At 36.7% G+C, this 27,561-nt stretch overlaps 1 protein-coding gene across 2 annotated transcripts in view; it reads right to left on the reverse strand.

The window, feature by feature from the left end:
* Positions 1–27,561, reverse strand: part of LOC150102022 (transmembrane protein 120 homolog) — a 208,996-nt gene that overhangs the window by 129,891 nt on the left and 51,544 nt on the right. For both annotated transcript variants that reach the window (XM_090400395.1, XM_090400394.1), the window contains exon 5: positions 5,987–6,079. In XM_090400395.1, the coding sequence (XP_090256521.1) occupies positions 5,987–6,079 (93 nt within the window). The remainder of the gene's footprint in view (positions 1–5,986; positions 6,080–27,561) is intronic.

Here is a 27,561-nt window from a genome sequence, read left to right on the forward strand (position 1 = left end):
GACATTGTCCTGATTGAAGAAGATGCAGTAAGGCTGGAACAGACATTACAAACACTATACACAGAAGGAAAAAGATATGGACTAAATGCCAACTTTGAAAAAACTAAAACAATGATATTTGGACAACAGGAGTTACTAAACAGAGTTACGATAGACAGATTTCAACTGGAAAATGTGGAACACTTCACATATCTTGGATGCCACATGATGCATGACTTGGACCCCAAAAAAGAGATAAAAATTAGAATAGCCAGAACAACAACGATTTTAAAAACCATGGAAAAATATGGAAGAGCCGAGCTATAAAGATGCAAACTAAACTGCGCATTGCAGAAACCTGTATCTTCAGCAGCATGCTCTATGGATGTGAGGCCTGGGTACTCCTGAGAGAATCTGAAAGGAGGATATTAGCATTTGAGAGGAAGTGCTACAGAAAGATCTTGAGAATAAGCTGGATCCAGAAAATAATCAAAAGGAAACTATGTCTCTTTGGCCATATATGTAGAATGAACAATGAGAGGAAAATAAAAATGCTGCTGTTTGGGATGATTGAAGGAAAGAACAAAAAAGGAAGACCAAATAGAGAATGACATTTTCAAATGGTGTGGAAACTCTATACACAAACTGAGTCATCTTGCGCAAAATAGAATGCAATGGAAGAATCATATCAAGATGGCATCAGACACTTACGTGTGTTGGACCAATGGTTGTTGATGACGAGTACCATTTTTGTTGTATCCTTTTTTTTAAGACAATCCAGAACACAATTTGATCAACCGTGTCTCAAATTCCCAGCCCTCCATTTAAATATCCAGATAGATACCTAATAGTGGAGCAAACCCTAAGGTGAGAATTAGACATTGGGTAAGAGGACTTGATTGGTTCTCTGCATTCATTAGAAACTATGGAGGTCTCCTCCCAGTTAACTTTACACTGTAAGTTTGCTAAATGAAATAGCAAGAATATAACAAATTTTTTTTTTTCATTTAAATTCAAAACTGTCAGCCCATTCTCATTCACTTAAGTGGATACTGATTAACAGGATACATCACTGAGAGGGAGAACTTTGCAATGGATCAGAAGCCCTAATCAATTTCATTTTCCACAGGATATGTGAGTTTCCTACTTTCTAACTATTTCAACATCATAATATGATCAGCCCATAGAAGTGCATGACCATGCAGAACTGAATGTCACAAGGGTTCTGTATATCATGAAATTTATTAATCAAATGTCAATATCACTAATACAGTAAGTCCTCGACTTACATGGTTAATTTGTTCCAAAGGTTTCTGTGCAAGTTGAAAATCCATGTAAGTTGAATGGTGCTTAAATGCGATGCAATTTTAATATAATTTTGACGTAAACACATGCAGTATGTTCATTTCAAAGGATAATTAAAGTTACAACAGCTTTTGTTTACAAAAAGAAAACAAAGTTTATTCAGAAGTCTATTGAGTACATAAATATAAAATCATATGTAATTATAAAAAAATTTAATAAATTTAATACAAGCAGTATTATCATATATTCATTATGTAATACTGTATATTAGCTTCTTTATATGAATTGCCCCAGTCCTGAAAATACTTCAGGTGCAAACTTCATTTGTTTACAATTGGATAAAAGATTAAACCAAGTATATAATTTCTTGGTATCTTTAATTTACAATATAACCAAGTGGAAAAACTTCCAACATCTATCTTTAATCCAGAGTATTTTAATAATAAGGTGTAACATCTTTTTGCCACTCATATATGAAAATATGACTTTTGCATTATTTCCACACTAGTATCTATCAGAATTATCGTCCAATCAGTCTCATCTCCAATCTGGGTAAGGTTGCAGAGAAGGTCATCCTCTCACGACTCCAAACCTCAGTAAATGACCTAAACATCCTCCCTAAAGAACAGTTTGGATTTCGACAACACCATAGTACTACCCAGCAAATCCACAGAATTGTGGAATATATCACCACCAGCTACAACTGGCGCCAGTGCACAGGAGCGGTATTCCTAGACCTATCTAAAGCATTTGACAAAATCTGGCATTTTGGACTCCTGCACAAACTTATCTCAGCCGGTATCTCACTAAAAATGGTTCATCTAATCCGTTCATATCTTCAGAATAGATCAATGCAAGTTAAAATTAACGGTACTACATCGTCCCAGCGCAATATCTTTGCTGGAGTGCCGCAGGGATCTCTACTGGCTCCATTGCTGTTTTCTGTATACATGTCAGACATCCCACACAATCCGATGACTTCCATTTTAGCACTGTATGCGGACGATATGGCAATACTAACCAGATCTCTCAAACCCCACTTCGTTACCAGAAAGCTTCAAGAAAATCTTCTAAAGCTGGAGGGTTGGTTCTCCAAGTGGAGATTGGAAGTCAACCCCCTGAAAAGCTCAGCGGTTCTCTTCTCAAAAAGGCCAACGTCTCCTGCAGGAGATGTATTACTATTCAATACTAAAATTCCCTGGCAGAAAGAAACAAATTACCTGGGTGTGATTCTCGACAAAAAGCTATCTTTCAACCAACATATCAAGTCTGCATGTGCAAAAGCATCTAAAGCCATAGCTCAGATCTACCCACTAATTAATAGAAATAGCAAACTCAGCAACAGAATCAAATTGCAGCTATACCAGATGACGATTGGTCCTATAATCACCTATGCCTCTCCAGCCTGGAGCCACACCTCTAATACTAACATTATTAAGATACAGCGAGTGCAAAACAAGTGCTTGAGAATGATTTTGAACGCCCCGTGGTATGTTAGAAACAGCCAACTCCACAGAGACACAAATATTCCCTATATTCTCTCTTATCTACAATCCTCAGCTTCCAAATTTTTTCTAAAGACGTCCACACATCCCAATGATTTGGTTCAACAAGCTGCAGCATACGAGCCAACGGACATATTTAAATATAGAAGACCAAAAACTATATTAGCCTCCTATAGCGATACATAATCTCCATGCCCATTCAGGGCGAGCAAACTGCTCGTAAATTTTACCCTCACTGTAACCACGACAGATAGCGGGGAATATGAAAAGCATTGTGCTTCACCCTTAAAGAATAAATGTCAATTGTCAGTCAAAAACTGGTATCTATCACCTCTGGAGTCTGGCTCTCACTGATGAGACCTTAATAAAGGTCAAAACCAGTCTGGGTAGTGACCCTTCCCATAATGCATAGCATTATACATGTCTGGAAGGACATGTGCTTTGCATTATGGGATGCTAAGGCAAGTGATGTGAAGTTATTAGTTTCTATATATAAGAGTTGCCCCAGTCCTGAAAATACTTTAGGTGCAAATTTTGTTTGCTTACACTTGGATAAAGGATTAAACCAAGTATATAATTTCTTGGTATCTTTAATGTACTACTGCAGATTTTACCCTTGTAAATTGTATAGCAAGCAATATTTTGGGTTTTCTCTTGCAAAAGCATGAGACATTGACATTCATTGTTACGTGTCTTCAATGAAAATTGCCAATAATTTTTTCATCTATTAATATGCTTCTTTCTAGGAAGTGATCAAAGATTGTATTAGCTAAATGTATTACGTGCTGCAAAATTTTCTTTTATAATAGTTCTAATAGTCCATTCATTTCATAAGCACTTGTAATATGTATGAACTTGAAACCTTTTTTCAAGTCATTTTAATAATTTCTACTTTTAGACTCCATTGTTATAATGTGCCTCTTCTCATTATGAATACGTGTATTATCATCACTTTTACATTTCTCCGACATATTCGGGGTTTATATTTTGTTTACAATAAATACCTATCTAGGATCACTAACAACATACAACTTGCACTCAAAGCAGAAACAAACTAAATGGCAATGATATTATCAACTGTGCATTAGCTTACTAAGAAAGCTTTTGTTGGATGTTTGCCCAACAAAAGCCAAATGTGCAGGCTCCTGGAAAGTGCAAATAAGACACATTCTTGTAAGCATTATGTTGAATTTTCAAAATTTTTTTAAAGTTTCTTTCCATATTTGACTGTAAAATATAGCTGAATCCTAATATCTGCCATTTTAATATCGTACCTATGCCAAACTGAAGCCTTGGCTCTATTTTAACCATCTATTATATTCAAGGAGTGGCACTTGGTAGATGGCATCACTAGTCATAAGATGAAGTATTGCAACTGCATATCCATGAATATGCATAACTCAAATTCATGTAACTCTACAAATTAAATACTTCCTTATTTCCTGCATGAAATGTATGAAGGAATTAACCACTAAAAATGCAAAAATTGATTTTAAAAAAAAAATGCATTTTTTTTTTAAAATCAATCTATGCTTTAAGATTGCAAGTACTCCAAAAAAAAGTCCTTAAAACTAAACTTTCAATATATCCTATTGACATCCTATCCTATTGTGTGAACTAAATTCTATTACATGTTTAAAAGAGACAAGAATGACATAAAAAGAAGTGCTATCATGCATTATGTGTTCTTGGCCTGAATTTTTTGAAATTCAGGTCAAGAACCTCATTTGGTTTCAATAAGCAAAAATGCTAATCTGACAAAAACTGGTTTCTAAAATGTAACTTTAAAAAGAACCAAAATGGAAATACAGGTAGTTCTCACTTTATGAATTCCCAGTTTGCGAATTTTTTGGATTGAAATTTTTACTTTAAATTGTGCACGGTGAAGGTGATTAGGAGCATGAATGGGGAATTACACAGTATGTAATGATCAGTTAGAATGAGCCTCAATCACTCACGAGCCTTGGCGACGCGAGTGTGTTATTTGTAGCTTTCTTCAATTACACCTGATTTTTTATTTTGTTTTCTTTTTAACTATAACCCTTTCACTTTTCCAAATATAACAAAAAGAAGCAACAATGCAAAACTAGAAAATGAGCAAAAGAAACAAAGAAAAGCAATTATGTTAGAGAAAAAATATGAAATTATTACCAGCCGTCAAGTGGGTTGCACTGTTAAAGTTCTTTCTGAGAAATTTTCTCTTGCCACTTCTATAGTTTGCACCATTTGAAAGGATAAAGAAAAATATTTGAAAGAAGTAAAAAATGCACAATCCATGCAGACTACATGGTTGTGTAATCAAGAAACAGGCAGTATAATTCCTCATATGGAAAAACTGTTTACCAAACTCAATGATTAAACATGCCTATTACCTATGCAATGATTTGTACTAAAGCATTAGCCATTTTTAAAATGCTGAAAGACCAAAAAAAGGGGATGATTGCAAAGAAACTTTTGCTGCTAGTGGGTGGTTTGACTGCTATAAAAAGCAAACTGGTTGGCATAACATTAAAGTACAAGGTGAAGCTGCAAAACCAGTTGCAAATGGAAGTTTTGGAAGGTGATGTTAATGAGTTGTTTCAATCTCACACTATGGAACTCTCATCTAATGTCTCCTTGAAACTTCTCGAAAAAGCTTAAGCAATCTTTGAATCACAAGATTCAGACTTTGAACAATTTAGTAAATTTGCCCATGAAATGAATAATGCTTCTGCTTACTTTCGAGCTATTTTAAATGAAAAGATGCAAAAGTCAATGAAGCAGATGACACTCGAGGCCTTCTTTGAAAAAAAAGATGCACTGAAGCTTCCTAATATATCTCCTACTACCTCGATGGCTGCCGATTCACCAGGTGATTTAGAAATGAGCTAATTTTTTTTTTCAAAGAACCTTTTTTTAAAGAAAATTTTTCTTATGTTATTTTTTAAATATGTAAATCTTTGGCCAGTAAAGTCTTTTCTTATCATTTAATATTCATTTTATATATTCCTTCTTATGAATGTAACTCTCATTTATAGCATTATTTCTAAGGCAAATAAACTCCTGCTTTATGAATTCCCGATTTATGAATGGTCGCAAACAGGAATTGTAAAGATAAAGGCAGGAACTACCTTTTTACTGGATTTGGAAGCTGTTCAATTAATCTGATTAAATTTAATTTATCATCACTAAACTAAATCTATTTCAGGATTAATTACCTGTAGGAAATTAATATACCCTGAATGGATAGCAGCAAAATAATGGTTGTCACAGTAAGCTTGAATCTTTCATATTCTTCTTTATACTTGAATCTAAAATACCAAAAAATATCAATTAACATTTTTAATGTTAAAATGAAATGCATAAAATGCTTTCATGTACTTACTAAATAGTAATTAAGTTATAATAACAACAACAACAAATCACCTCTTTCAGGGTCACAAGCTGCTTGCAGCATGTATCCTCTAATCTTTTGCCATAAATCAATCAGAAAACCCTTATCAGTCCAGACTATGCTTAACACCTTCCCAGAGTTGACACCTAATGTGTATAATTATCTATATATAGATAATACACATTAGGTGCCACATTACTAGATATATATAGATAGCTATATCTATTATCTCTATATCATATTCATTTGGCATCTACCAAACAGCATGGAAATAAACCTTGGTCTAGCCTTTCCCCAGATAGAGAGACAGGGGTCAGTCATGAAACTATCGTCCCACAGCTCTCACCTCAGTACTCTCAAAAGTGATGGTGAGTATCACAGACAACTGGCTTCTTAACTATCTGGAGAAAGGCTAGACCAAGGTTTACCTTTCATCATCTTTGGCCTATGTCCAAAGATGAGGAAAGGTAAATAAGGAGGTCCACTGCAGAATGTCAGAATCCAAATTGGTGCTCATTAATTAACCAGTGGATCTCCTTATTTACCTTTCCTCATCTTTGGACACAGGCCATTTGGAAATATTGAAAATATTTCCAAATGCCAGACACAATCAAATACTTTGTAATAGCAACAGTAATTTGTGATCACTTGAAATTTCCAGAGCATTTAATTACATCTGGCAATGAGGCCTTCACAGCAAATTATGATCTTTTGGTCTCCTTCCTACCTTCTTTAATGGATTAAAAAGAGTAGGAAGGGATCTATTCACTGCATGTCATGGTGAAGGACAACTTCCTCTCATCAGATTTCCGTATCAATGCTAGACTGTCCAAGGGTTCTATGTACTCACCCACTCACTCTTAATGATTTGTCTCTCGTTCTAACCTCAAGAACACAAGCAGCCACTGGACAACATAGACACAGTTCAACTCCATACATATCAAGACAAACTCTGATAGTGCTTTTTGCAATGAATACAATCATCAGTGTTGAAGAAACTTTTCAAGAAACTTGTTAATAGAATCCTTCCTTCCTCAACCACCTGCCTGCACATGGCATTATTGCACTATACGTCCTATGTCCTCTCATGTATGTGGCCAATATAAAAAAGTGAAACCAAAACCTAAATATTAATTTAGAAAACTGAAATGACAGAAAAAGTAAACATTTTTATTTAAATGATAAAGAAGTGGATTCTAAATTATTATTTTGCATTATAACAACTTGTAATATTTGGAAGTTTTTCCACTTGGTTATACTATAAATTAAAGATACCAAGAAATTATATACTTGGTTTAATTCTTTATCCAAGCACAAGCAAACAAAGTATGCACCTGAAGTATTTTCAGGACTGGGGCAACTCGTATATAGAAACTAATGACTTCACATCACTTGCCTTAGTATCCCATAATGCAAAGCAAATGAGACCTCAATAAAGGTCAAAACTGGTCTGGGTAGTGACTCTTCCCATAATGCAGAGCATCATACATGTCTTCAAGGATATGTGCTTTGCATTATGGGATACTAAGGCAAGTGATGTGAAGTCATTAGCTTCTATATACGAGTTGACCCAGTCCTGAAAATACTTCAGGCGCAAACTTTGTTTGCTTGCACTTGGATAAAGGATTAAGCCAAGTATATAATTTCTTGGTGTGTTTAACTTGTAATATTTGAAACTTTGTTTTTTAGCTGTCCTTAAAGAAAAAAGTTTGCATATTATATAAGTATTTTTTTATGCTTGGTTACAAAGTATATTACACTTGACAAGAAATTACATTCTTGTTTTTTACCCAATTATGAGCAAAGTTTAAGTGTCTCTTTACAACTGGTATAAAGAGGTTATTGACTTCATATCAATCCTCAATATGCCAATATACACATCCAAAAGAATATGCACTTTGCATTATGGAATACTGAGCCAAATTATGTGAAGTCAACAACTTTTATATACAATAGATTAGCAATGAAAATACTTTACACACTAACTTTGGTCAAGGATTACACCAAGAATATAATTTGTCAAGTATAATATTATTATTATTATTATATGGTATCTCCATGGAATCCATAGACTCGTCATGAGAGACCCACACAAAAAAATAAACACAAAAGCTATCATGCCTCTCCTTAAACTCATTTACTGTCAGTGCACTCACAACTAATTCTGACAATCCATTTCACTCTCCATGCTAAAAATCTAGTCTGTAAAATCACCTTGTTAACTACACTCTTACACAACTTCTACAGATGATCCAAATATAATATACTTTGTAACCAGACAAACAAAAACTTTCTAAAACTATTTCTAATGTAGAGTATTTTAATAATATGGCGATGGACAATTTTATTACTTGTATATGGAAAATATATGATTTCTGCATTGATTTAACCTTAATACCTTCCTGGGTCTGGCTCCCACTCATGGCATAGCATAGCATTTTGGGTAAGAGCTAAGAGATAAGCAAGAGATTTATAAGATCTTTGTTTTGTTGGAAGCAACACGAGAGATTCAATTTTTAGGTCATGATGAGTTTCGGGTTTTCTGAGGATACAGAACCAATGAAATCCTTAATGTCTGTCTTTGGACATTAATATAGCAGTTCTACTCATAATGGACATAATGTAAGTGGCTGTACCTGGTAGCTGTTTTGTCCGTAGCTGGATGGAGCCAAGGGCTTGGCACAGCTTTGTCTAGCAGAACCACCATTAAGTGTCCTGGAGTGATTCAGGTCAGGAGTAATGAATTTAGAGCAATCCTTTCAGATCATTCAGTGAGTTTTTGGAGATTATTCCTCCCCCCCCCCATGCACACATTTTAATAGAAAGTTTAAACTGGTCAAGATAGTGATTTTTCCTATGCAATATACATGAATGAAAAGAATTGTGTTCTCTGCATTAGGGAACAGAGATAATTGAAGTGAAGTCAACAGCCTCTATACAGATGTAAACTAGTCAATAAAATACTTATGCATGGTTAAAGGATTAAAAACATTAATATAATTTCTAGTCAAGTATACTATACTTTATACAGATATATTAATCGTACGATTAAAAAAGCATGTTTCTAAGTAGACATGCATGCATTTCTAAAACTCATAATGAGCAATGTACTCTAGATGTCACTATGTTTTTTATATGTTCTGTATATTCGTCTCACATCAAAGCAATCGCTCAAATGATGTTCCTCAAAACATGAATAGTAGGTGAATCAGCACTATGTGAGTCATTATTTAACATACAAAATTCATGATAATTTCTCATACTGATGAAACTAAAGAAAATTTATTACAATCAAATCTATTAATGAACATAGTCATATTCCATAAATGATAAAAAATATATATATTAATCTCCATGTTATAAATAAAACAAGCATAACATTTGAATATTATATTTTAATGGCCAAAAAATTGTACTGCTTTCATTCATCATTATCTAGCATAATAATCAAATGATAAAAGTTTACTCATGAGTACTTCATGACATGATATTTGTGTAATGGGAATAGTTCACTTCACTATAAGTTGCTCAAAGTATCCTATAATACAAGTCACACTTTCTGGGGTATGTGTTGCCATGTATTACTATGAGGGTTATTTCCCAAATCAGTTTAAACTTTTAATGAAGTCTTATTGGTGGGAAGCTAAATTCATGGAGACACTGCCGATATATACCATCAAGGGATGTTCGGGCTACTAAGACAGCACTAAATGATTAAGTTTACATTATTATTAATCTCCTATCAGCAATTTACTTTCAAATTAGTCTATTATTTTCAGCACTCCAATACTGTTGTATCTAACATTTTGTTCTTCTAAAGCATTTCCGACTGAATCAATCCACCTTGGTCTTCCTCTGGGTCTTTTTCCTGTTATCTTGGCATCAAACATCTGTCTTGCTAACCTTTTTGTTCAAGTGACCATACCACCTACGATTAGCCCTGCACACACATTTTCGAATGGTGACAATGTCAAGTTCCTTCCTAATATCTTCATTTTTAATATGATTCTGCCATTGATACCATATGTTTATTTCTTTAATCTTTCTCAGAACTCTCATATCTGTGCTCTCTAATCTTTGATTGAGTGTTTTATTTTTAACACAATGCTCAGACTTGCATTTTTATTATATTCCCATGATTTCTCAATTATTTGTCATAAAGTGAAAATCAGACCTTGACATCTGACCTGAATCCAGCCTGTTCTCCAAGTTCCACTCCCACAATTTTTCTCAATCTCTTTTCAAGTATGCTTGCCTAAATCCTTAGTAGAGAAATTCATATGTAATTATCACAATTGGTTTTATTTCTTTTCATATAGATGGGAACTATGAGCTCTACTCTAATCATCTCGTCAAATTCCAGATGATTACTGTGCATAGGTTTGGTCACCTGGTTTTCTAAAGGATAAAGAGGAAATGAAAAGGGTCTAGAGATTATTAGCTAAGGTACCTTCTACTCACTTGAATACAAAGTATGAAGCAAAATTAAGGAAATATAGCTTGCAGAGTCTAGTGGATAGGAGGTGGTGGAAATTAACCCTCAGAAGAAAACAATACCTACATCATAGTCCATCCAACCTAAGTGCTGGAAAATGGGAAAAAACAAATGAACCACATCAAGAGTATTCACCACTGTGACAAAACCAATACTCATAACATAAGTGGCCAGCTCGCATATATTTACTCTCAGCTTATTTCATTCTCTATTCCACATCTTGGCTGGGTTTTTTAATTATTTTTACATATATATTTATAAGTAACACATAACAAAAATGATATTGATGTGTTTTATACTAAATTAGAAAATCTCTCTCTCTCTCTATATATATATATATAAACTTTCTACACACACACACACACACACACACACACACACACACACACACACACACACACACACACACACACACGCGTGTGTGTGTGTGTTTGTAGAAAGCTTTTTTAACTTGGGTATACTATGTTAAAGATACCAAGCAATTTTATAAGCTAGGTTTTAATCCTTTTTTTCCCAAGTAAAACCTAGCTTATAAAATTGCTTGGTATCTTTATTGCTGGGTTTTTTAATTATTTTTACATATATATTTATAAGTAACACATAACAAAAATGATATTGATGTGTTTTATACTAAATTAGAAAATCTCTCTCTCTCTCTCTCTATATATATATATATATAAACTTTCTACACACACACACACACACACACACACACACACACACACACACACACACACACACACACACACACACACACACACACGTGTGTGTGTGTGTGTGTTTGTAGAAAGCTTTTTTAACTTGGGTATACTATGTTAAAGATACCAAGCAATTTTATAAGCTAGGTTTTAATCCTTTTTTTTCCCAAGTAAAACCTAGCTTATAAAATTGCTTGGTATCTTTAACACACACACATATATATATAACTTTTATAATTTTTTTATATAACTCACCCTCATGAACAAGTGTAAACTTATAGTGCATTAGTACTGTGAGTGAACTAAGGATTTTTTTTTGTTTTTATTCATTTTGTATAATTTTTTTTTGTATTTTTATTTATTTTTACATAATCCAGAAACCTGCTCTAGAAGTCAAACAAGAAACTTTTTCAAGCAATTTCAAGTCTCCAATAAGTGGAAGGCAGTAATCTCACAATGAGATGAAATTCATCACCACCTAAATATGGTTGCAAACATTCATGCCCATGGCAGAATTCAAGCCTCTTGGATAGAAAGCAGATATGCTAATCACTCCTCCATTCAGGCTGAAAATTAATCCATCTTCCAACATAAGTATTTAATTCTTTTTCAAAGTTAGTTAAATTTGTCACTTCCAAAATCTGCTAGCAAAGGTTCGTTTTGCATATTTTCCACCATAACAAAAAAACCTTCATACTTCCATTCTTCCTCTCTCTCTCTCTCTTTCATCCTCTGGTAGAGCTCATTATTTATTTATTTTTATTTTTTTAATGTGAAATTTTATCTATAAAAGATTGTAAACTCATAGTATATTAATATTGTGGAAGGTTTAGATATTCTGAAAATCCTGTTCTGCAAATTAAACACAGAATTTTTTTTTAAATCATTTCAGCCCTGAATAAGGATGTAGTCTCGCACTGGGCAAAGAAATTCATCTATCACCTAAAAGTATTCACAAGCATTCATGCTCACAGTGGAATTCAAACCAATAGCCTATTTGAATGAAAAGCAGATTTTATATTGATTTTATATTTTATACTGATGACTTTGCTCCCTGTCACATTTCATAAATTCAACAAGTTACAACTTACCAAATGATTCTCATGACTAATATAATATATCCTCTATGCACTTAATTTACATTAAATGTCTTTGATTCTTTGACATCCTTTAAAAACCTTGGTGAAAACAGCAACAGCAATAATCTATAATTTGTCTAAACTAGTAAAGCCTAGAAGGTGAGTTTGACTCATAACAGTATCAAATGTCCTTTCTCAATAGATGAGGCTTCTTTTAAACCCATCTTCTGGGCTTTACTGGGCATTGCAGTAATTCCTGAACTTAAATGGTGTAGTCATTTCCTTTATCCAACTACAGAAATTGAATTTAGAATTAGGTCTCCGAAGAAAGTGCTGTCAGTGAGAGTAAGTGGATCAAAAAATGATCCACTTACTCTCACTAACAGCAGGGGAGAGTAGTGAGAATAAGAAGGATCAAAAAATGCTGAAATATAATTTCTTATACATGAACTTTAAATAATGTCAGGAGCATCAGGTATATAAGAAACAGGAGTTTTTGGCAATGGTTGTCCTCCTCTCCCCGCCATCTCATTTTCCTCAACATGTTAGGCTAAACAGCTTGTCACAACACGGTAAAACCTGATTAATATACAATAAGGTGGTTAATCCTAACAGGAAAATCAATATGCTTGTTTACTGAGTGTATTCTTCTGGATAGTTAGCCTGTCGTGGAAGACAGACTATCTAGAAAAACCCCATACTAGCCAAAAACATAATGCCATCTTCATTTAAAACTAATTCAACTTTAGCTGAAATCCCAAATCAAACTTCTTTGTGTCCTAGACAAAATTCAAGCCCAGGTCTGGCCTTTTGCCCATGGTATCATCATTAATTACTGAGTTATGGAAACCAATGGGTTCTCCTTGACCAAAAATTATTAGCAATAGTGACATATGGCCGGAAAAAGGATCATACACAAAAGAATTATTATTATTATTATTATTATACAGGTGTCTCCATGAAGTAAGAAGCCTCATCACAGGAGATTCATTATTCACACAATATCTATCAAAACTCTCCTTAATATCATTCACTGACAGTGCACTCACCACCACCTCTGGCAACCCATTTGACATCCTCCAAGCAAAAAATCTAGTCCTACCACCCGTGCTAATCACACACTTACATGATTTCCATGAGTGATCCCTCATTCTGTCCTTCCTGCAATGTACACAGGAGATCCATTATTCATACAATATCTATCATACCTCTTCTTAAACTCATTCAATGACAACACGCTGGTGCAAGCATGCACACACACACACACACCCCTGCTAACCACACTCGTATATGATTTCCATGAGTGACCCCTCATTCTGTCCCTTCTGCTAATGTACTAAAAAAAAAAAAGTCATCAGTGTTAATCGTATAAAACTCCTTTAATAATATACATGCTTCTATCATAGTACTCTTTTTTACCTATCAGTTAGTTTTTGAAGCCCATAGACTATCAATCTATTCTGATAGGGAGCATTCAAAAGACCTGAGACAATCTTTGTCACTCATCACTGGATCCTCTCCATCACTTCTTCATCCCCACAGAATCCAGGTCTGCAAGCAGTAGTCTAGATGTGGCCTTATTAAAGTCTTATAAAGGAGACCAATAACTTCTCAATCTCTAATTGTTAAGAGTGTTCTTTGACAACTTGTAATCTCTCCTCTATCGTAATATAGAGGAGATATTACAAATATCTCCTCTATATTACAATCATCCAAGTCACTGGCCTCATCAGTTTCCCGCAGTTCAATTCCATCAATATAGTACACGGCTAGTGATCTCTTCTTCCTAAAGTGCATCACCATATACTTGGCCACATTAAACTGGCAGCCATTTACATTTGCCCATAATGAAATCTATTAGAGTCATCCTTCAGAATCTCTACATCACCTTCATTTATCATCACTCTTCCCATGTTTTCATTATCAGTAAACAAATGAATGTTTCCATCAAATCATTTCCTGTATCACTGATGTACAAATTAAACAACAGAGGACTTGACTGAGCCCGGTGGTACACCACTGGTTACCTGCCTTTTCATGGACTCATCTCCTCCATAAACCACTGTTTGATATCTGTCCATCAACCATAATCTAATCCAAATCACCATATTCAGAACCATCCCATCCCTATTTACCCTAATTTATGCAACAGAGTTCCAAGTGGAATCCTTTTTCAAATGCTTTTGAAAAGTCCAGCAGCATCACTGAGTAGCCATTTACCTTATTTAACTCCATTGCCACTTTATTATAAAAAGTAAGTAAATTACTAAAGCAAGACCTATCCTCAAGAAAACCCATGTTGCTCCCTCCCTCCCCCCTTATAAAGCACCATATTCCTGTTCATCCAATTCTAGATTCTGTCTTTTACCAACTTCTACAATATGTTAATCACCACTCGTGAGATACTGATCAACATATAATTCGCTACCCCTGCCTTGGAGTCTCCTTTATGCATTGCAACTGTTTTTCCCTCTTTCCACCTTCTTGGCCTTTCCTGAACTGAGGCTTAAATTAAAATAGATTGATCAGAGGAGCTGAGAATTTCCTTGCACATCCTCGCAGCACATGGGCCAATATGCCATCTAATCCCATGGCTGTATTCACATTGAGGTCCTGCAATATTCTAAGCATCTCCATTTCTTCAACCTCTATTTTCCCATCAGTCAATGTCACATCAAGCATTGCAACATCACTACCTAGATGGTACATCCTTGCATAATGCTCACTCAGTAATTCAACTATTTGGTTTACTTCTGTTACCACCAGGGGCGGCTCGTGCATAGGCACTGCAGAACTGAAGCACCCCCAATTTTTCTCGATATATATTTATGAATTTATTTATATTTGCTTGTAATATTTAATTTTATCATCAACAATCCTATACAATTCTCTTATTTTGTATAAAAAATAATAAAAATCCATCTTGTAGCACTTAGGAGGGTGAAGGACGCTAGCAGCACTGTGTTTACCACAGCGTCATATTGCTAGTATTTGCTACGTGTGCAAGCATATGCATGTCATAGTGAGATGCGAGCTATTAGCGTAATGCGGCACTGTCCGTCACGCAGTTCCACTGTTGTTTATATGCAGTTTGAGCCAGGAGTAGTAGAGTGTTCATAGTGCTTATTGTGTTTATTCTGTCTCTTTAAATATTTGGACATTACAATTAAAGACATAACATTTGTTATAGTTTTTATTTTAAAACATTATTGGGGTTATGATAATGGATTTTATTTTTAAGTAATTTTGAATTATACTAAACTGTATAATTTTTAACGATAATAAACAATATTTTTCCATGAAACAAAACAAGAAGAATATACTTTATTTTTAAGTAATTTTGAATTATACCAAACTGTAAAATTTTATCAATAATAAACAATATTTTTCATGTTTAATTTTTTTTTTTAATTTTTTACCATAATTTTGATATTTTATCCAAACACATACACACTGTACTTACAGCGTGTATGTATATTTTGAAAGTTGCAGTACCCCTACGATTTCAAGCCACGAGCCGCCATTGGTTACCACCATCAGCACTTTTTAAAGTGCTAGTTCCATGGTCATTCCTCCTTTTATTTGTCACACAATGAAAGAGCTCTTTAGGATTTCCTCTGCCTCATCAGCCAGATTTTGCTGAAAATCAGCTTTGGCCTTCCTTAACATACAGGTCACCCTCCTTGCTTGTGCTTCATACTGCTCCTAGTCATGCTGATCACCTTTTTCTTTATAATCTCTCCACAACTTTTTCTTTGTCTGCAACTCTTGCTTAGTGAAACTATTCATCCATCTAACTCCTATCTGATTTATCCTTCTGACTTTGGGTATACATTCTGATAGTGCTTTCTTCAAACACCCCTTAACCACCTGCCATGCACCACCACCATCTCTCTCCCATCCAAGTGCTTATGCCATGGCACTTCTGAAAGGTGACCCCCCCTCAGCTTGTCATAATCACATGCTTTGTAATTCCACACATATCCCTACTTAGCAGAAAATTCCACATGCCTGGCAATCTCCCAGATCAGGACTACATGATCACTTCCTCAAGTGGATGCAGTGTAGATAGATTGGTTACTGTTAAATTCGTTGATGCAATGACCAGATCAAGCACTCTCGATTATTTTCAATTTGATAAGATAATTATCTCTCAGAAGCTGTATAAAATCCATTTCCTTCCTTCCTTCCTTCCTTCTTCCCTCTCTGTGCCCATTCCTTCTCCTAATCTGTCTCCATAGTTGAAATATCCTACAACAATTACTTGACCTACACTCATTGTGAGCACACATCATCTACATTCCCCTTATACCCCACAGATTATATCAGCAATTACATATTTCATCCTGCTGGCCTCTATCTCACACTAGATAGCATCAAATGAACTGCCCTCTGCATCCCTGCCCTCCTACTCTTTCTTTCTTCAATTCCTCTACTATGATTAACAAAACCCTTCACCCATCATGCTCCTTCTGTCCTCTCTGAAGATACTACATCCTTCGCATTCTATTCCTATGACTATCTTCCTTGGTCAATCATCACGGGATTGACCAATCTCATGATCATTTTTACCTATGTATTGTTCCCTGCATGTGCATATCTTTACATTCAAATGAAGAAAAAGCAAAAAATCATAAGTTTGCTACTACTTGAGCTTGATGGGACACATGTGGCCTTGGAGTTGATGATCAAAAGATTATGATTTCTAAGATGTCAGCTCAGTTTTATGTATCCAAATGTACTGAGCACAGATGTTTTCTCAAGGCTAATGCAAATTCAAAAAAAAAAAAAGTATGCTTCTATTCGCTTTTGTGAAGATAAAGTAAGACAGAGGCTTTTTCTTTTTCTTTTTTTTTTCAACAGTCTCTGGAGCAGATATCCAGAACAGCCTGAAAGTGCTAAGTGGCCATAGTGGTGGTACCAATAACATTTTACTGGTACCAACAGTAACTTATGACCAGTCAGGATTTGCTCAAGACTTCATCATCAAATTCCTGACTTGTATCCTCAAGGGGTGTACAGGATATAATAGCACTACATGAGAAATTTACATAATTTCTAACTTCCTATCTACAATTTTCTTCCAATTCAATCTGTTACCTGTCAAGATGCCAACATTATCAGATCTTATATTTCTATCTTCTAAGGCACTTTTTTTTTACCGTATCAATCCAGCTATATCTTGGTCTTAGTCTGGGACTTTTTCCTGCCAACCTGGCAGAGAACATTTGTTTTGCTAATCTTTCCTCGCCCATTCTGTTTAAGTGACCATACCACCTGAGATTAGCTCTGCTAACCCATTCCTGGATGCTGACAATGTCAAGTTCTTTCCTAATATTCTCGTTTTTAATATGATATTGCCATTGATGCCAATCTGTTCACGCCTCTAATCTTTCTCAGGACTCTCATATCTGCGGTCTCTAGTCTTTGGTCAAGTGTTTTACTTCTGACCCAGCTCTCAGATCCATAAGTTAAAACTGGTTTGAACACTGTCTTGTATACAGCTAATTTAGTGGTCTGACTAATTTCTCTCTTATTCCATATGAATTTATTCAATTGACATCCCATAAAGTCTGTCTGCACGGTTAGCCTAGTGGCTTTGCGCTTCACAACTATATGCCTGGGGAAGGAGTGTCCTAGGTTCGATTCCCGTTGGTGACGTGAGGAGCTGAAGGATCTTTCTCAGCCATAACCAAGTTAGCCAGTCTTGGACATGGGCAGCAGGGTTTTTCCCCCAGTTTATTCTGGGGTTTTTCATCCCGCAAAGCAGGCAAACTGGCCTTGAGAACTCAACACTACAGGCCATAGGATACACCGGGACATAAGGCTGACCACCTTATCCTGTAAACGGAGTGAAGTCCGATGATCAATGGACCCTCGACACCGCAAGGTAAAAGAGGGTATAAGGAAGAAGAAGAAAGAAAAAAGAAGAAGACTATAAATTTATTCCAGCGATGTGCCAGTTCCATTATCCCATCCCTGTAGTAGTTCTCAATAAGATCTGCAAAATATCCCTCTACAGCTGCAATCACCTCTTGATTCGAAGAAAAACGCCAACCAGCGAGGAAGAGTTTTAGTTTTGGGAAGAGATAGAAGTCAGAGGGAGAAAAATCTGGGGAATAGGGTGGATGTCCCAACAATTCATAGTGCAGATCCCTTAATTTTCCCATTGCCAAAACACTTTTATGGGCAGGTGCATTGTCCTGATGAAAGATGATTTTTTTTTTCTGCAAACCGGGTCTTTTCTCAGGAATTTTTTTGTCTAGTCTGGTTAAGAGATTGGAATAATATTCCCCAGTTATTGTTTTACCCTTTTCAAAATAATTAATAAACAAAATGCCTTTAGCATCCCAAAATACTGATGCCATGACCTTTCCTGCTGATGGAACCAAATTTGTCTTCTTTGGCACTAAACAACTGGCTTCTGTCCACTGTTTTAACTGCTGTTTGGATTCTGGTGGGTAATGGTGAATCCAAGTCTCATCCATAGTAATAAATCGATGCACAAAATAAATTTTATTCTTGTTAAAACACTCCAAGCACTGTTCATAAATTTTCATGCGAGTGCATTTTTGATCTGCTGTGAGCAAGTGTGGCATCCATCTTGTGCATAGCTTTTTCATTTCTTCATGTATATTTCCTACAATTCTTCATAATACGTTGCTGTACGTTCTTTTGAAATGCCTATAGTCTCAGAAATTTCATGCAATTAGACTCGCTAGTCATCCAATATAATATCATGCACTCGATCAATGATTTCTGGTGTTGTTACACTTTTTGGACGTCCTTCACATGGATCATCTTGAAGGCTGATATAGCCACGTTTAAACTCAGCAGCTCATTTCTTAATTGTCAATAACTAAGGAGAAGAGTTTCCATAAACTTTTATGAACTTCGAATGAATTTCTTTTGCCATTAAACCTTCTTTTACACTGAATTTTATAACCGCAGCGTACTTAATTTAATCCATTTCAAGGGATACAGACAACACTTTTGCTTCAGACAGCTGTATAAAACAAACTACTTGGTAGAATGACTTGCAATTTCACATGGATGCTTATGACAGATGTACCAACTTAGAAAAAAAAAATCTTGCTTATAGTGTTGCCGTCTATGGTCGAAGTGGATAACTTTTCAGACCACTCTCTTATATCTTTGAGATATGTTACTATGCAGCCTAAAGAATTAAACTGTGTAACCTGTTCAATTTATTTATATTCTATGACTATTTTTGATCTAGCATGATGTCAACCTTTAAATGCCATGATTTCTTTCTTTTCTAAAATTATTGAATTGTATTTTTAGTTTATTTTAATTTATAAACTGATTTTTGTAATATTCTTTCTTTTTTTTAAATTTCTATTTAAATTTTAAATTTGTAAATTTCTTTCTTCTCTTCTTGCTCCTTCCCCCGAATGCTATTAGAGTATTCGAGGGGAATCTTTCCTATCTTTCTATGTCATTTCATCTTGTGCTAACAGGACATTATCAAACACTGTAACATGATCAGCCCATCAAAAAATGTTCATACCGCATCATCCGTTGCGCGGGTTACCAAGGGATGTGTTCGGGTTTTAGGCAGAGGGACCAGTTCGAAAAATATGTTACAGTCTCCCTTAGACACCACTCCTCAGCATTCTGCTAGAGGAAACTTCATCAATGGGCCCGCTACCCGTTTGGGGAGGTGTTTAGGGGCAGCACAAAGAAATGGTTCTGCAAAAGGACGGAAATGGCAATGACAACGGCACCAGACTATGACTTTAGGCAACTGGAACATCCTCTCTGTGACAGGGAAGGAGTTGGAACTGGTTGGGGAAGCCAAGCGCTACCGGCTAAACTTAGTCGGACTTTCTTCAACCAAGAGGAGAGGCTCTGGAACTGTCGACCTGGATAAGGGGTGGAAGCTCTACTACTCTGGTGTGAGCCCGACAATGTCTGCTCAGGGTGTGGTGATACTCACAAGCACCCAGCTGTCGGACTGTGTTGCTGAGTGGATCCCATTGGGGGGACGGGTATGTGTGTTAAGGCTTCAGATGAAAAACCATGATTTGGCTGTGGTGCAAGCCTATCCACCTAATCTGGAGTCAGAATACTCTGCCTTCCTAGAGGAAGTGGATGCTGCTTTTGACAGGGTGGCAGACATGGAATCAGTCCTGCTAATGGGCGACTTCAATGCACATGTTGGAACAGATGACCAGACATGGAGGGGTGTGGTTGGGAGGAATGGTGCCCCTGACCTTAATGCGAATGGGTTGAAATTATTGGACTACTGCTGTACTAACAGCATGTCCATAATGAATACCTTCTTCCAGCACTGAGAAATCCATAAGTATACCTGGTACAGGGATACACTAGAACAAAGGTCTCTGATTGACTTCTTTATAGTCTCAGCAGACCTATTTTCCTCGGTGTTGAACGTTCGTGTGAGAAGAGGGGCAGAACTGTCAACTGACCACCACCTTGTTGTGTATACTCTACAGCTTCAGAAACCAGATGCTACCATCAACGGTGGTAGGCCGAAGCAGTTATACCACGTGAAATGGGAGACATTGGAAAATGAGGCTGTGGGGAAGAATTTTGCAGATGACATTTCCTCCAGGTTCAAAAAGATTCCCAAGCATACTGCAGATGTTGAGGAGGAATGGAAACTGTTCAGAACAGCTGTCACTGCCTCTGCACTCTCATGGTGTGGCAGAAAGCGGCTCAGCGTGGCAACGGGCAGTGAGAAAAGAACACCTTGGTGGAACCAAGAAGTCCAAAAAACTGTCCGGGCAAAAAAAGAGTTTTACCTAACATGGCTTAGAGTCAGGTCACCTGAGATGTGTTTGCGGTATGCTGAGACACGAAAAACTGCTGATAAGGCAGTAAAGACAGCAAAGCAGAAGGCTTGGGAATCCTTTGAAGAAAGATTAGACTCATCCTATGCAAATGCAAGCAAAGTATTCTGGCAGACCATCCGCCGACTTCGAGGGAGGAAATCGTGCACAGCAAGGGCAATTAAGGCCTCTGATGGTGCACTTTTAACAACCAAGAAGGATATCCTCTACAGATGGAGGGAATACTTTGAGAGCCTTCTTAACCCGGGTGGCCCAGCAATTGTGGACATCCAAGAGGTGCAGATCGGGGCAATGACTAGTCTCACAGCAGAAGAGGTCCATTTAGCAATAAAATCACTAAAATCAGGCAAGGCTGCTGTCAATGATGAAATTTGGCCCGAAGTGCTAAAAGCCTTAAATCAAAACGGTGTTCTCTGGCTGACTCGAGTGTGTCAGGCTGCTTGGATATCTGGGCAAGCACCAAAGCAATGGCAGACAGGCATAATAATACCAGTCTTCAAGAAGGGAGACCAGAAGGATTGCAGTAACTATCATGGCATCTCTCTCTCTCTCTCTGCTCAGCTTGCCTGGGAAAGTGTATGCTAAGTGCTTAGAAAGACTGTGCAGGAGCATAGTTGAGTCAAAGTTCCAGGAAGAACAATGTGGCTTTTGTCCTGGTAGAAGCACAACTGACCAAATCTTCACTTTAAGGCAAGTCTTTGAGAAATCTTGGGAATATGCCAAGAATGTCTACACATTTTGTGGACTTGGAGAAGGCATATGACTGGGTTCCTCGGGATAAACTATGACAAGTAGTACAGGCGTATGGAGTGGATGGTCAATCAACTATTAGCTGCCATCAAGTCCCTGTATGAATGCCTAGAGTTTTGTGTCAGAGTAAACAGCACAAAGTCTGAACCTTTCACAGTCTCCGTTGGCCTCTGCCAAGGGTGTGTTCTGTCACCCCTTCTTTTCATAATATTTATGGACTGGATTGATAGGCACAGCCAAGGCAGTGAGTGTGTCAGAATTGGAAAACATAGCATTGGACGTCTGCTTTTTGTAGATGACCGAGTTCTGTTTAGCTCTTCCACAGATGACCTCCAGTGGAACCTGGATAGGTTTGTAGCTGTTTGTGCAGACGCCGGAATGAAGATCAGCGTGGCCAAAACTGAAACATTTGTGGCCTCGAGACAACCATCCCAGTGCACTCTAAATGTAAGTGGAGTCCCAATGAGGCAGGTGGAGAAGTTTAAATATCTTGGGTCCATATTCACGAATGATGGAAAATGGGACGTACAGCTAGATACTCGAATTGGCTTAGCAAGCTCAATATTGTGGGAGCTTGGCCGTTCGGTAGAATTGAAGTGGGAGTTAAGCCAGAAGGCAAAGTTGGCTGTCTTCAATACAGTCTATGTTCCCATCCTCACCTATGGTCATGAGAGTTGGGTAATGACCGAAAGAATGCAGACATGAATCCAAGCGGCTGAAATGAGGTTCCTTCGAGGGGTTGCGGGGCTGACAAAACTCAACAGAGTCAGAAGCTCTGCAATTCAGGAAACCCTCAATACTCAACCGCTGCTTCTCCGTGTTGAGAGATCACAGTTAAGTTGGTACGGGCACCTGGTCAGAATGCCACAAGAGAGGCTCCTTCAGCAGGCCCTCTCTGCCAAGCCAGAGGGTGGGAGGCCACGTGGAAGGCCAAGGACTCGCTGGATAGATTATATCCAAAACCTTGGGTGGACACTTTTGGGAATCCCACCAGAACACCTGAGCTTGGTGGCAGTGGATCGTGACCATTGGAAGTTCCTCTTGTAGCTGTTGCCCCCACAACCCAATTAGGAGAGCCTTGAAGATGTATGTATGTATGTATGTATTTTTGTAATATTTGTTGTCTTGTAATGTAATCCGATCATCTTCATACAGCATTGTATTTATAGCAGCTCTTCTTGTTAACTGGATACCTTGTTTTACTGTTGTTTTCCATATTTGAATAACCTGATCAATATATATCCACCTCTATTCTATATATATAGAACAGAGGTGAAGATAAGCTACATCCCTGTCTAACACCTTGATTAATTTCAATCTCTTCTGCTAATTTATTAACAAACTATATTTCTGTATCTTTATATAAACTTTGTATAGCTCATACCAAATGTAATGGATATACTTGTTTTTTTTTCATTATTATTATTATTAAGTGAGACTTCCAGGGAGTTAGGGACTTGTCAAGGGAGGTCACATACTACACACACCAGCAATCATACTTGTTCTTGAATTCCTTCACACTACTTGCACACATAACATCCAATGGCAATCCATTCCAATCATGCACCACTCTATGAGAGAAAAATCTAGATCTCACCCCTTTCATTCTCAGCTTCCAAGGATGCTCCCTCGTTCTTTCCCAGTCCTCCATAAAATGAAAAATTCCATCTATTGCTATCCTTTATGACTGTATGACCCTTTCAGACGTTTGTAAGTCTTAATCATATCATCCCTCTTTCTCCTGTTTGCTAGTGTCTGCGGTCTACAAATTGTCAATCTGTCTTCATAATCAGTATTCTACAATCCTGATATCACTCTCTCCTTTGCACTCTTTCCATTGTATCAGAATCACCACAGAAACAACAAGACTAGACAACAAGGACAAAACATGAGCTAAAGTGACTGGAGATGTGACTGGCATGTGGTACAACAGGAAAGAGAAAAGTATAAAAGTGCAGAGAAACTGGGAGTAAAGATAAAGTAATGTATGAGGATTCAATGATTAGAGGTGTACTTAATTAAAAAGTGACAAAAAAGTTTCCCAGGTGTGAAGATCAAGGATGTTAGTGAAATTGTTAATTTCTGAAAAAGGAAGTGAAAGAGTTGATTGTTTTGACAGGCACAAATGATTTGAAAGGTGAGAAACATGCAATGAGAGAGAGAGAGAGGGGATATGAGAGTTTTTGAAAGAAGTGAAAATAAAGAGTAGGAAAGTAAAGACTGTGAGTCTGTTATCTCAGTATGATAGGACAGAAGTGAGAAGAAAAGGACACGATTGTTAATGAGTCAATGAGAAGACTGTGTAGGAAGAATGGGGTGCAGTTTATAGATATATGAAGTTAATTTTATGGACAAAGGAACTTGGTATAGCTGATAGACTGCATTTGAATGGTTGTGGAGTCAGATCTTTGAAGAAAGTGTTCAGTGAGAGTTTGAAAATGTAAAATCAGGGAAACTAGCGATATGGAGGAGCAGAGATGTGACAACCATGTGTCTGGTGCCACCCTGGGACAAATGAATATGAGTGCAGAAATGATAGTTAATAGCTGGGTGCGGTTTTGAATCTTAATGGGCTGGTAATGATATTATGCAAGGGTAACTGTGGGCCCAAGGGGGGGGGGGATGTTGAAATGCATGTATACAAATGCCAGACGTATCAGAAAGGAGGGGTTTTTGGGCATGGGTCACTTGACTTGGTCAAAAATTATTGGCATCAGTGAGACCTGGTTGACAGAAATGATGTAGTTACAGGGATTGAAAGTAAGGGAAACTGTATTTTCAGAGAAAATAGAGGGAATAGGACAGAAGGAGGAGAAGGGGTGGGGGGGGATATTATTAATGATAGTTGAAGAACTTAAACCAACAAAAATAGAAGTTAAGGAGGATTGTAGATCTGTGGGAAATGGTTCATTTGTGTACGAGATAGAGACACCAAATTCCTCTGGAACCATAGGTCTGTAGTAGCAACCAACTACAGACCTATGGTTCCAGAGGAATATGTGGATGCCAAAAATAATGAACAGATGGCAGAATAAATATTCTTAAATATGGTGCCCTTTCTCCCTATTCCAGTTTTGTAAATATTAATATTCCATCTGTAGAATCTGTAGTATAAAAGTAAAAAAGAATATTTACAACTTTTTAAGATGCAACAGAAATTAGAAAACTTAAATCAAAAGATTACTTTCACTGTATAAGAATAAAAATATTATGAAAATCAAATTAAAATCTAAATAAATAATACATAAATATATAAAAAAACTATATTTTGTGAAATTTATCTTGCACTGCATTTACTTTTCATATATTGGTATCAATGCAATATCATTTCAATTTTCTAGAGAATAACATTTTCAGCAAATTTTTTCTGCAATGAATTTTCCCATGAATCCTTTTATAGAGCAGGGGATGTAATGGATAATGGGAACAGTATGCATCAGCAAATAAGCTGAAAGAGTGGAGAATGAGTAATTATTGTGGGAGGGCTTCAACTATCGAAATATAGACTGGAAGCAGGAAAGAACACAATGGAAGAAGGAAATGAAATTTATGCAGTTACTAAGGGATAATTACCTGAGGTAGCATGTGATGTAATGTACTAGGCTGTTCAGAGTGCTAGATCTAGTAATTGTATCAGAATTTGCATGTAACCACGATGACCACATTGCCTCCAATGGGTGAGGGTGATCATATAATCTTGACCTGGGAGGTAGCTGAATGTGTAGAATTTTGAGTTAAGAAGGGGTATATGCAGAATTACAGGACTGGTAATATGAAAAACTTAGGAAATTGCTTGAATTAGTGCCATGGCATGTGAAACTGCAAGAGCTGGAATTTGATATTGCATGAGAAGTGGTAAAGGAGTGTTTGAGGGAAGTAACAGCAGACTGCATACCTACAGTCAGAAGAATGAATCACGTGGAAGTTAATTGGATGTATATCATCATTAAGCTGGAGCCACAAAAAAAGAAAATAATTGTGGAGAGAATTCAAGGAGAAAGGTGAAAAGCAGCACATGAGCAGTATAAAGCATAGGCCAGAAAGGTAACGAGTGTGATAAGAAAGGCAAAAGTAGAGTATGAAAGGAAATTAGCAGTACAGACCAAAAGATAATCAAAAAAGAGTTCTTTCAATATGTTGCAAATAAAAGGAAGAATGTTCAGGGCAGGATGATTTTCATCAATGTCAATGGCAGGGAGGTAACTGAATCAGGCAAAAGAGTAAAATTACTAAGTGAACACTTATCAAGAGTATATCATCCAGGTGGCAACAAGGGAGGCAAAGGCCTATATGGAAACTGAGGTAAATGAACTGGAGGTGCACAGCATATTACACAACCTTGATGTGAATACATCCATGGGATGGATCAAATGGTATATCAGCTCAAGTTTTACGAGAAGGTGCTAGGGAATTACTAGTGCTTTGACCACGTCATTTAATCTAAGTCTCAGTTCTGAGTTAGTCCGAAGAGTATAGAAAGAGGGGAAATAGTTCCACTACATAAAAGACTCATGTAACAAATTACCAACCAATCAATATATCAGGAGTCATAGTCAAGGTAGTGAGGAGAAGTTAGTCAAGAGCAAAATACAGGAATGTATAAACAGATATGGGATACTATATGGGGGTGGGGCAACACAAGTTTTGTGAAGGGGAGGTCATGCCTCAGTAACTTGCTCACGTTTTACAATACAGTGACAGCTGAGCTGGATAAAGGTAATGAATGGGTTTACACTGCTGGACTTCGCAAAAGCTTTTGACAGGATACCGCATGGAATTCTAATTAATAAAATGCAGCAAAGAGTAGAATTACTTTTTGCTGCATTGGGGTTGGATATAAAATTGAAGTGGATATGATGGTGGTTGATAGAGAGAAAGCAGAGAGTAGTTTATTAAGAAGTAAAGTCCAGTAGAAGGCCTGTGACTAGTAGCATACCACAGGACTCTGTTCTTGTGCCACTACTATTTAATTTTAACATTAACGATATAGGAAAGGATCTAAGAGGAACTATTCAGTTGTATTCGATGATACAAAATTTGGTACAGCAATAGATAATGTTCAAATTTGCAGGATGATTTGGATAGACTGGCAGTCTGTGCAAAGGAGAATGGATATCAGTTTAATATGGCAAAGTGTAAGGTTATGCATTTTGGCATGAAAAGATTACTAGCAGTGTACCACACTGATGGAACTGTACTCTAGGAAATTGATGAAGCCAGGGATTTGGGAGTGTTAGTGGATAGGACATTAAAAAGTTTAGATAGCATGTTACCAAAGTGGCTCTAGCAGCTCATTAGATTACTTGATTACTGAAGAATACCAGAGCTGGAGAGGATCCAGAGGGCTAGTGGCCAAGATCATTCCATAGAGCAGGTCTATGGAACACCTCTCCTATTCTGTTTAAGCAACATACCATCTTAGATTAGCAATGTACATATATTCTTGGATGCTGACAATATCCTAATATCTTCATTTTTAATATGACTATTATATGTTCATTTCTGTAATTCTTCTCAAGTCTCTAATCTGTAGTCTCTAG

This window comes from Typopeltis vanoorti, chromosome 11 (genome assembly GCF_054136105.1).
Source record: "Typopeltis vanoorti isolate ZY-2024b chromosome 11, IOZ_Tvanoo_1.0, whole genome shotgun sequence".
In the NCBI taxonomy this organism is placed as follows: Eukaryota; Metazoa; Arthropoda; class Arachnida; order Uropygi; family Thelyphonidae; genus Typopeltis; species Typopeltis vanoorti.